The 12,553-nt window shown below is 37.6% G+C and overlaps 1 protein-coding gene across 2 annotated transcripts; it reads right to left on the bottom strand.

Moving 5' to 3' along the window:
• Positions 1-1,595: 1,595 nt before the first annotated feature.
• SPG20 (spastic paraplegia 20 (Troyer syndrome)) lies at positions 1,596-12,272 on the bottom strand. Of its 2 annotated transcripts, XM_009888400.1 has the most exons (8): positions 11,442-12,272; positions 10,156-10,353; positions 9,019-9,123; positions 7,064-7,193; positions 6,073-6,267; positions 4,950-5,108; positions 4,781-4,871; positions 1,596-1,782 (listed from the first exon to the last, which is right to left on the bottom strand). In XM_009888400.1, the coding sequence occupies exons 1-8, from the start codon at positions 12,270-12,272 to the stop codon at positions 1,596-1,598; spliced, it is 1,896 nt and encodes a 631-aa protein (XP_009886702.1). The 2 variants fall into 2 exon arrangements, with proteins under 2 accessions (XP_009886702.1, XP_009886703.1); XM_009888401.1 differs by lacking the exon at positions 9,019-9,123.
• Between the last annotated feature and the right edge of the window lie 281 nt (positions 12,273-12,553).

Raw genomic sequence — 12,553 nt, forward strand, 5'->3', positions numbered from 1 at the left:
CATTTCTATCGTCGACATACCCCAATACTGTTCTTTAATTACTTCAGAAGTCCTAGTTTTTCCACTAACTGATCCGTAAAGTAGCTTCACATCATAAAAAGGCCAAGCACAGATTAACCAATTTTAATTTCATCTTTATTTCCATAAATGAAGTTACACTTCAAGTGGTTAGATCCTTTGTTTCACATTTCTCGCCCTAAGTACACACCTGCAGTAGCTACTGTAAAATGTGCACCTATTACCATTCTAACAGACATGAGTTGTTACTGTGTTTTTTCAATCTGAAGCAAATATCATTTGCCAACAACCATTTATAGTTCTTTTCTCCATTTACACGAAATGGAGATAAATTGTAAATTGATGGTGTTCTGTTTGCTGCAGGTCCAGCCAATATTAGAATGTGTAGCAGCCTTAAAACTCAATAATGAACTGTTAAATAAGTAGCAGCCTAAAAGCATCTCAAGGGTTCTACAGATGGAGTTATTTCACACTGCACTAGGAACAGGATGAAAAACCTACACAGTAGTGTCTATTCTATTCCAGACACATCTCTTCATTAGAAGGGCTTGTCTTCATACCCTTTAAAGAAATACCTTGTGCAACTATGAGATTAATGGAATAAAGATGCTGACTGTTAGAGCTACTAGTTGAAGCAAATACATACTCTCTTCCGTTAGGAGGCCATGATATATACTCTGAATCTTTCTGGATTGGCTGAAAAGTACAGAATGCATAGAAGTTCCTAGTGTCCTCTATAGAATGTTTTTACAGAAAAATACTTTAATTTATGCAAAAACATAAAATAAAATTCTCTCTACATAAAAATCTCAATTTCAAAGAATCTTTGTATATTCCTTATGGATTCAATGGGAGAATACATTTTTCTAGAGTTGCAAATACCCTCTTTTAGAAGAAACACTTAATATCTTTGGTTTGCTTATATGCTGGATGGAAAAAAAAAAGTTTTAAAGGGAATAAATACCTAGTTACCTGAGGTTCATCTTTCATTTCTTCTAACATGAACTTTGGATAAGATTAGCTGTTTGGTAGCTGGAAGGGGAAATTCTCTACAAAACAATGAAACACAAAGCTTATTTAGTAGTGCATATTAAATAAGACAAAGCTGGTTTAGTAAAACTAACTCTTAAGGTTAGTTAAAAAACAAAACTAGTAATTCTATTTGTTCCAGAATTAGTAATCCTATTTGTTCTGTATCACCACCTTCTTTACAAATATAAAGTATTACAAAAATATTCACAGTACTATTTCTACATTAATCTATTAGTCCGTATTATATTTTGAAAAAGTGCTTACAGAGGCAAGTTTATTAACTGCAAACTGATATCCTTCCATTTGTCTAAAGCCCTGAACCAGTTGCTTAAACCCCTTGTTCAATACAGAATGAGGAGTTAAGACAACTTTAATTTTTCCTTCTACAAATGCCCTCCCTACTTTTACATTTTCATGTCAAATAAAGTAACAGGTGCTTGAAAAGTACAGTGTGATTCGTGTTAAATCGCAGATTAGCAATGCAGTTACTTCTAAATAGGAAGTTTCATCTCTAATGTAAGGCTTTGAGAAACATTTCATCGCTTTCATTTTTTATCCTTCTTCTCGTTATCCAATACTTTATATTCATCTAACACAGCATGGCCGGTTTCCTTTGCAGTTCTCTTTACAACAGCTTTGATACCAATATTGTCAATGTTAAATGCTGTCACACCAACATTGATTGCAGAATTCATAGCGTTGTCTGTAGCATGGCCAGCATCATCCCCATACCTTTAAGAAAGACAGCAGCTTTGTAAATACGTTTACTTGGTGGTGTTCTCTTCACTAAAATTCTTTTGAAAGCAGAAATTACCAAGAACAAATAATAAGCACACAGCCTGAATTTCAAAGAGTAAAATTAGAAATTACCAAGACATTTGAGTAAGGGCTACTCCTCTATCATACAGATTATTCTTTAAAGATACCAATATGCTTCTGCCTTTTTTCCTCTAAAACCTTCCCGTCTTTCTCTCTCCTCATCTAGTTTTGAAGAGTAGAGGGCTTATCTATAGAACCATAAGAAAGGGCAGAAGGGGGGGGAAGTTATGTCAAATAACACCTAAGTACTTTTTCACCTACGTTCTTAGGTAAAACTCCTAGTACCCTCTGTTCCCCCAGTGAAGTCCTCACAGCTAGACCCTTGCAGCTGCTAAACCTTCTCAGTCTGTACACTGTCTCACCTTCTCACCTGTTGCAGAACAAGGGACTGGAATCACCTCAGGCACATTTTTTTCAGTTAGTACCACTGATGCCAGAATCGTGCTTGTTTAGTACTTGTTCTATATCGCCTTTATCTGTGTCTGCAAGGCATAATATGATGCTATGTCTGGTGTAAGAGGAACACACTGGCATATTACTTCAAAGTCCCAAAAGTAGACTCACTGAGGTAGTGCACCATTGTGCTTAAGCAAATTAACCCAGTCTAACAGGTCTCCCGGGCACAAAGAATTGCTGACATGGCTATGCTCATATGTTGGAAGTAGCAAGGTCCCTAAAAAAAAATAAAAAATAATCTGTTGTGCAGTGAAAACTTGTCTGAAGCAGAATCAAAACAGTGGCCAAGGGGAAGCCCAGGGGAGGCGGGGAAGGAAAAGTTACACAAAACCCCAAAAGGCTCAAAGCTATCTTGAGAATTTGTTGAAAATTGCCAAGAGAGAAAACCTCCGGTCTCTCCACAAGCCTGTGGGTCCAGCTTCTTTATGCTTTAGGGGGCAAGTCAGCAGCCTCCTATTAATTATTCAAGTGTGAAGAAAGGTACACATCTACACCAGTAGAGAGAGCATACTGAAGGAGGACAAGAGTCTAGTGAGAGCAGTAACTCCAGCTGTTCTGGGCAGCCAGACATTTCCCCAGAGAGCACTGTAATCAGACAAACCAGGCCAAAGGGAAACATTTCTGGCAGCATCAGTGTCCCAGCAGATAGTGGAGTTACTTTTCCCTGTGCTTCTTATGACCAAAGATTCTTTGAGGACCTCAAAATAATGCTATAGAGAAGTACAGACTATCAAAGAATCCAAAAATCTATCGCATTATCAGTACAGCAGCCATGGTATAAAGGCTGGAACCAAGAATGAAACTGGATAAAAAGAATTAGTGCTTTTTTGTTTTTAATTCTGTGAGAGAGTAACAGCCCTGAATCACCAACATCTGATTTGCAGATCACAGAATTAATCTCACAGCAAAAGTGCAGTAGTTGTCAGTTTGATTAGTTGGTTTCACTTCAAGAACATTATAAGCCAGTTTTATATAACATCAGTAAAATAGGTAACCTCAGTTAGACTGTAGCTCATCAAATACAGTTAGACTAACAGTTTCTTAATATTTGATAATTGATTTTTGCCTGTCTCAATTGCATCATTTCTAACTTCCTTTTCTGTTTTTTTTTTTTTTTTAAAGAAAAAATTTGCGCTACGCTTTTCCCCAGTTCTGATCAACATACACATATGATGAGCATATATTTATAATTCCATCTGCAAAGGTATTGCGGCTAAGTTTTAGCTGAGTATTGTGTTGATTTAGAGACACTGTGATGATGCTCCTTTAGCTTTGTTTCCATTAAGTGGATTTTAGCTCGTTTACTGAAGTATTTTGAGTGTCAGAAATCTTTGTCACTGAAACAGAAACCAGCTTCCAAAAGAGGTATTACGTAGAATATTAATACATTTAGATAGATTCCAAAGATCAAATATCAAATATTTTCAATTGTATTGTAATTAACTGCAACATTTGATTACTTGTTTTTCACTCTTAGTGGCTGTTGACTGCTGATCTCCATATTTCCTATTTTTATATCTAAAACAAAAAAATTAATGTGAAATTGTGTGAAAAGAGTACCAGTACAATACTCCCTGACATTCCTACTGAGAATAAACATCCAGCCTCCTATTTGAAATGCACCACAACACAACCCTGAATGCCAATCCATGTAGTACTGTATGCTGATGTTTACCTTGTTGCCTTCTGCTAGGAGCCTGTATGCGCTTTCAGCAATCCTTTTTAACATCTATTTTTCTACAGTTATCACCAGTTCCATTTAACCTACATGCTTTTGCTTATTCTTCGCTTTTTTTGAGGGGTGCACTTCATGCATTTTGCAGTTATTTCATATATTCCCTTATTCTCCACAGCATCTTCCAATACATGTGCTCAACTTCATTCTTTCCATAATCTTAGTAACATTATCTTAATCCCAAATATTACTATCCTCTTCCCCCATTATCTTTTTCTAATAACATCTGTATTTTGCAAGTCGAGGCTATCCTATTGCTACTTATGCCATGGATTTTCTTAGACAATATTCTCTTTTGTACTTCCTCACTTTAGTCAGACCTGCTGACAGTTGAAGTTCTTCCATTTTTCTTCAAATTTAGCTAAGTTTACATAAATTCGGGATCGGAGCTGACAGCTTTAAAATGATAACTTTTTTCATAATGACATTATACTGTAGAGCAATATAAATCTGAACAGCGTTTGTAACATAGCTGAAAGCTGTAATACTTCTGGAAGAGAGCTAAAAAAATACTTACCACAATCATTTACTCATTTCATATTTTTACTTACAGGAGATGCTCATTACTGTGCACTTAGCAGCTTATCGTGTGCTGCATAATTAGAGCAAAGCAGGTATTTCAGTTAGCTTCCCTGCACTTTCACAAGGTTTTTTTTTGCCAGTATTCAAACACAATGACAATATGTTGTAGAAGATGAAACCGATAAAAGCATAACTTACTTGTATTTGACAGTTTTTACAGTCTCAGTTGAAACACTTTTAGCAATGCACTTTGCTGCACTTTCTAAACCTTGCCACACTGTTGAAAACCCTGTAAAAATGAACAGCTTATTTGAGTTCATAGCATTGAAAAGTATGCAATTAAAAAAGTATAAGTTTTTTTTATTACCTTGAACTCCACTTGCTGCTACCACCAGAGCACCATCAAAAGTGGATTTGCCATCTTTATCTTTCTTAAGGGATTCTGGAACTAATTTGCTGCCGTGCTTCTTCACGTGTGGAGCCAGCTCCTTTCCGACACAGCTTGCTATCGAACAAACTCCCTCAACTACCATAAAAGAATGATGCAGATTATTTAGTAAGAACATAGAACATCTTTAAAAGTCCTCATTCCTAATTAAAAGTAAGCTCCACTGAAATCTTAAGTGTTGCTTCTATTAAAATATGCTTATTTGAAGGACAGACTTTAATCCATGCTTAAGTACCCAACTGACAGAGAAGCAACCTTATTTTTCAGATTCTGCACAGCTTCAATTCCTAAGAAACAAGTAAGGTTGCTCTTACGGCTAAAAAGCACATTATAAGAAATACATATATGTCACACTAACTGTTTCCATTGCTTTGTTATCCCCAACTTGCAGATAGAGAACGAGCTGTGTTTCTTTCCTGACTTGTCTGCTGGAGAAGTCTTTCTTATGATCATTCCAGCTATATAACATCCAGCACAATTTGCTTTTAAACTTGGAGGAGTCACTAGCCACGAAATATAAACATTAACACACGTAAGTAACAGAATGAAGTTACTGAGAGCTGCTAGGGTTACCAAGTGCCTGTGAACACCAAGCCATTTCTGTCTGGAAGTTTATACAGAGTCTAATTGACTTGTTTCAGGTTATGCATATTTAAAAACATGCAAGCACACACACATTTTGTAGTGGTACAATATGTCTGTTAGCAACCAGTGACAGTACGGCTTTTAAAATACGCAGTTATCAACTTAAGAAGAGAGGGAGAGACCATTTTGAATTAACCGTCTAGAACTTGAAAACACACAAAACTTAAGACTGTACAGACTATTCTTTTAGGAAAGAAAAAGATGCCTCAAGGCCATGTAATAATTATTAGTCCTAAAGCATGTCTCTTGCAGAAGATAACTAGGCACAAACTACTGATCACTGTTTTTTATCAGGTCAGTCGCTTCTCTATATAGTTCAGAGAAACCAGCTCTCATTTTACAGAATATTTACTACTTAAAGCAAAAATATAATATACCATGAGGTGGAAATTTTTACCTAAGAATTGGCTGACTTTCACAGCGCCTCCAGTAGCCTGTTTGGCTACCTGAAGCCCCTTTGCTACAGTTGGGTTGACTTCCAGAGGTTTTTCTTCCGGTTGAATGTGTTCTCGCAGTTTAGAAGCTCCTTTGTGGATAGCTTTACCAGTATACTCTGCTCCTTTTATTAGGCCCCAGCTTACCCAAGATGCACCTTCAAGGCAAAAAATTGTTTTTCTTAGAATGTGCAGTTTTACAGACTATGATTCCCACAGCCTTCCCTCCGCTGTCTTTGCAACACTGACTTTAGAAACATTACTGATAACACAGTCTGCAATTATGCTCTTCTCTGAATGGGTCAGAATGAATTCCTGCAGCAATTTCTGCTCCTACACTACCCACATTTTTCCAGTTTGCTTTATTTAAGTTTAATACAGCCAGCCCTCATCCAAATATCAGCTTAATACAGATACTCAGGTTTTTAACAGAGATCCAAGCCCCAGCTGGGTCAGAAGTGACAGAACTGCACATCTCAATGCTATTAACATTCTGAAAATGTACAACTCAGCCTTCTAGCCTTCCTAGCAGATTCATGTTTATTACAATCAGCTGGTGGTCATTAGTATATTCCAGAGGTACTCAAAGGAAAAAAAAAAAAGTTTATCTGCAGAAATCACAATAGATGCCTGCTTTAACATAACAGCTCGTACAGGAGTAAAATTGTTCTATCACAGTGGTTTGAGTCACAGGAGGCAATATCCTAACATATAGTCAGATGAGGAGCCTAACTCATTTGCGCTCATCAAGACTGTTGGCAATGAATTTAAATTCTGCACTGTTTTTATAAAGCTCATCAAAGTATCCATTAGATGATCACAACTGGAACTGGTGAACAACAACTTCTGACCACTCAGCTTCTACCAGCACTCATGCATTTAGGTGAAAATACTGTTTAAATGTTACTCACAGAAGTTTTTTTATTCAACACAATCCTCTTATTACAACAGTACCTGACAAGATTCCATGGGCAACTTTCTCACTCCATTCTGGCAACTCTTTTTGATTTTCCGCTCCTTCAGGTTGTGGTTGGATACGTACAGTCTGAGGCAAGTTAATTGCATCACCAGAGGCTTCTGAAGGCTAACAAGTAAAAACAAACATCTGAGAATCTACTTCACAACATATCATCAGCATTTCTGGTTCAGGTGTTTTAGATGATGCAGATCCATTATCAAATAATGCTAATGTTGTGTATTCATTGGGTAAGTGTACAGAAACTCAAGGGAAATTTGTGATTCAATTACTTTTGCACAGAAGTGCTACGCATTCAAAAAAGCTTATCAGACAGCTCAGCACTTTCTGTACACTTTCTTCATCCAGTTACAATGAAAAGATTTGCTTGCCAACACGGCCATATGGTCGAGTAGCTAAGTAGGGAAAACTTAAAGTACAAGTTAACTAGCAAAAAAGATAAGAGACTTGTCCACCTATCATTTTTATCTTATCGGAGGGAAGCCAACTCTGTTGTAATTCAATATGGGGACTGCAGTCTTTGGTCGGAGAACCCAGCTGCACTAAAAGAATGCAGCTGTTCTGGTTGTTTTGCTCCTCATCCTTTCCTCCTAAATTCAAAAATAAAGGAGATTATTCATTCTGTGCGCTGTTGATGCTTTTGCAGACTGGCACAGCCAAGGAACACATCAAGCTGTGCGTGACACTGCTCCCCATTTAAAGTTGGGTGTATAGGTTCTGTGCAATTTCATGTCAAACACTAGAGTTTCTGGAGTAGGTGTTAATTATTCAAACATAGCAACCACCACCACCACAGTCTGGTTAGTGTTGCTAAAAATTGTACCTTTACCCAGTTCACAGACAACATATAGTTAACCTTTAATTACAGAAAGCAAAAAAAACCACCCAAAACCAAAACTAATAGATTTAGATTTCGTCAGATTTTATTTTTAGGACTTTTCCAATGTAAAAGTAAAAAAAAAAACAAACATTTCAATGATTGAAAACACTGCTAGTTAATAAGGGATAGAAAGAAAAACCCTTTTTGTTTAGTCGAGAAGAGTCTAAATGAAAGCATTCATAGATAAAACCTGTAAGTAGAATAGAATACACAATATAGAGTAATATTTGATATGACATGGAATTCTTAGATTCCCTTGAAATGTTTACTGGAAATGAAAGGAGGATATTGCACAAAGATGACTGTTGCAGCAAAACAAAACAAAACCAACATTAACAGAAAAGAGTACATTAAGACTTGGAAGGTTGCTACCTAGAAGGTGAACAATGTATCACTGACATGTACTATGTTATCAATTACTGCTTGACAGCAGCGTGAAATCTCATGTTCAAGAAATGTCTTTAGCATGCAACCAAAACACTTTGGGGGCCGGGTAAGAGAAATAACCTTACTACACAGCTATAGCTAAAAACCAAACAAACACACACCAATAAAAAACCCAAACTACGTTCCAGTTATAATTTAGTTACACCACAGTTTGGGTCACTATGTAGAAAAACAGTAAATGAGACTTCTACAGACTATACTAAGGAGCAGAAATTGATTCTCTAATAAGACAAGTGACTCTACTATCATTACATTAAATATAGCTGTTAATTAGATCCTCATGAGTACTACATAAAACAAGACACATTAAATGTCCATCAGACTAGGCATTGAAATATTTGTTCTGTATCAGAGTTTTTAAAACTCCAGAAATCTGCTCATTTGCAAAACGTGGTAGCCTGCAGTAACTGAATCAGCTCTTAACAAAACAACCAACCAACCAACCCAAAAAACAACCAAAAAAACCCAACCCTCACAGGGCACAGCATACATTACTGCTGTCATTCGAGTCTGGAATCTCAGCAGTTCTAACATGTACTTCAGTGACAATATGTATTTTTTTTTTTTCACACTATAAAATTTTGGAATCACTGTCCTGGAATTTACCTGGACTTTGTGGCCAGACATCTGTTTAAATTTATCTTCAAAATGCGCTCTCTTAGTTGCTGGGAGCTCTGAAGATAACCCTACTCTCTCATGGGCTCCTGGCACCTGTGACATTGTATCAGGGAACATTAACAAAAACAGGGAATTTTAGGACAATAAGGAACTAATTCAATATCCAATTTGAACTACTTCTATGCAGGAAAGATAACAGAATTTTATCTAGTAAGTCCTGCATGGAAACATCACATAATTCTGTAGGACTTCTCCCTTTAAAGTAAAAATTAGTGGCTTCCTGTGCTAGTGAAATTCCCTGCTGAATTCAACAGGATTTATACCATAACAGAACTCTGCCCACGTGATCCTTCATCTGGTCCTTCATCATCACTGCATTCAAATATTGGTGATTCAACAAGATTCTACCCTTCATGAAAAGATACAATCTTGCTATGAGCTTGTAAGTAGTTATTGATTACCGTTCTTCCTGAAATGGTGCTCCAGTGCTCTTACAGTAACATTTTTCACCTTGTTTTCAGTCACTGTATCTCATTGCATCTTTGTTAGACTATGTGGGGTTTGGTTTTTTTTTCTGTTTTCTTTGTCTGTCAATATCTTACTGTTATGAGGCACCAGATTTATCTATTTTGAGATCCCATTTGCAGGCAGATTTTTGAGGTACCCATTATTTTCACAGGCCTTCTCAGAAACTGCTTAACGTTTTTGAACTGTAAACACATTTGGGCACAATATTCCAAGAATGGTATCACCAAAACTACACAGAGAGTGTGTGAATGTGTGTGCACGCATACAGGAAAAAAAAGTGCTTTCTCCTGAACACAAAATTTCATTTTGGGTCCTATATTATCTTTTGGAAAAATAGAGAAAATACACAAAACGTTCTCCAATTCCTCTCTGTGCTTACCATTTAGTATTTTAAAATTTCTGTCCTCCCATCTCACAGGGCCTACAGTTTCATTACTAGGTTGCTTAATCTTGACTACTTCATCTGTTTCTCACTGGGGAGCTCACCAAGCAAGACACAGAACTTTGCAGTTTTACACAACTAACTGTAAATGGGAGAACATACTGATCATTTACACCTTTCCTTATTGGCTTAAAACAGGCAGCACAGAAGCTTACCTGGATTCGAAGGTCAGACATCTGTTTTAAGAGATCCTCAAAGAGTTCTCTGTCAGCTGCTGGAAGTTCTGAAGACAGCACTACTCCCACGTAAGACCCCGGTATCTGGGACATCGTGTCAGGGAACATGTAGACTCCAGTATTGCAGCACAGAACAGGAGACTGGTTACACATTAGAGGATACAACCAGTCACAAACCTAGAAAAAGATAATTACATAAAGGAATTAAAGGACCCTTTTAAAAAGAAAGGCAGGCAGAACGTACTGATAAGCACCCCAAGCTTGATTTTCCATGAAGTTCAGTAAGAAAAATAAAAAAGCCTTATGCCACCTTGAAAAAAAAAAAAGAAAAGAAAAATGCCCCAAAACCAAAAAACCCACGTGATTGTGGAAATATCATTCTTGATTAGTTCTGACAGTCTAATATAGAGAAAAACCTAATTTTCACAGGAATATAATTCAGGCTGGTAGCCTCTTAACTGAGGTCTAGTCTTGATGCCCAGGTATAGCAGCAGATGAAAAGCACTGCTAAACAAGTCAGGATTCACAGCACCTATAACTTCCTGCAGATCTCAGGACAGGTTTGTATGACAGGACAAAGAGAACATATGGCTGTTGCTGGCTGACTGTTGAAGACAGCTAACACAGGTGGAGGTGAACCAGCAAACCCAAAACCAGGCAGTTTTTGTTTGTTCCTTCGCTGATGAGACCAAACAGCCAATCTTAGCAGTGACAAGGAGATCCAAAGTCAGAAACCAAACCAGAAACACAATGTACGTTACAGAACATGTCCACGTGAAGCAAGCATGGACTGAAAAAATCCAAATAATATATCTTTTTTAATTGTAGTTCAGGGTCTGGATTAACATGGCCCGACGTATCCAAACTATCAGTTGTCCGAACTGCAATACCTTATCACTAGTAGAGACTGAAGTGGGTAGTGCGCAACCCCGTTTTACACTGGTTGGTTACAACAGGTGAATCAACATATCTTCTCTATTAATTAATTTTATGAAATGAAAAGACACGTTAAGTCAAATCTTTAGAAAATGGAATTCACCAGAACAGTCAGCACTTGACAACCTTGGGAAGACACAGAGGTGATTTTTGCAGAAGAATTCATAAAAGTGTGTATTTGCAGAAAACCGTTTTTCCAACAGCTGTACCATACTTCATATTAGCACACAGAGATTTAGGCTCAGAAGAGCAAGAGACTAAGATTGCCTTTTAAAGTCTTATGACAGTTCCTGTAATTTAATTAAAGAAGAAAATTATTTTCCTGTTACCTGAAGAAATGCAGGTGGACGATTCTGGGCCGTCTCACTATCTGTATCCAAGAACTTCACAATGCGTAGATATCCAGGATATGAAGGAGCACTAACCTGCCCATCAGGAGTCACAAAGAATATTTGTACTCCTTGGGGAATCAAGATCAGCTCATCTGCATCCACTCCCAGGTTTTCAAGGGGAGGTGGCTGAGTACACTTACTGTAGTAGTCCTCACCCACAGAAGAAAACTCCCCGGAGTCTGTGCCATAAGACACAGTAAAATGGCCATTGGTAGCTTGAGGAGTATAGGCAGGAGGTGCTTCATTTGGCAGACAAAGAGGTTTTGCAGATGATGGACTCATAGCTGGAATTTGGCCCTGGCTCACAGTTGCAACACTTCCATCCGCTGCAGGTGGCTGACTTGGTACAAACAGAGAAGTAGGGGCAGGAGGTCTTTCTGGCTTTTCTTTGGAAGGAATGGATGGGTACAACTTAGGAACCCCAGCAGGAGCACCCATTGCAGCAGGACTTGCTTGTACAGGTGGGGTGTTTTCTTCTAGAATGCCAAGTCGAGCGTGAACATTTTGGAGGGTCTCCCTCATCTTCTGTTGCATTTGCCTAGCAGACTCCCACTGGGACCCTACACATGCAGGACCCTGCGATGGAATGCTAACTCCTCGGAGCAAGTGGTCAAGCCCTTGCTTATAATAACTTCTTGCCTCTTCCTTGTGACCCAGTTCATCTGCATTCAGTCCTTTATTGATAAAAATAAAGGCTTTCCTGTACTCTTCATTAATAGCTTTAATATTTGCATCTTCTTGCATAACTGGATCCTGTAGCTGTTCCATTACTGCAAATTGGAATAAAAATTATTACGAGTATTCACAAACGAAGCCAAACAATGTTTAACTTAAAATGAAATGCCTTCTAATTAGTTTTTAATGATGACCATACTGCATGTATTAGCAGAAAGCTAGATAGTTGCTTGGTACAGTGTCTGATATGTTATGGTTATCTCCTAATAACCTTCAGATTTAGAATTTGTTATTCTAAGACAGTAAGGTATTTATAGTCATCGCATCTAGTTGCATCACAGACATGTATAAGTTAAACATCAGAAGAATATGAA

This window comes from Charadrius vociferus, unplaced genomic scaffold (assembly GCF_000708025.1).
Source record: "Charadrius vociferus isolate BGI_N301 unplaced genomic scaffold, ASM70802v2 scaffold16, whole genome shotgun sequence".
NCBI classification, from domain to species: Eukaryota; Metazoa; Chordata; class Aves; order Charadriiformes; family Charadriidae; genus Charadrius; species Charadrius vociferus.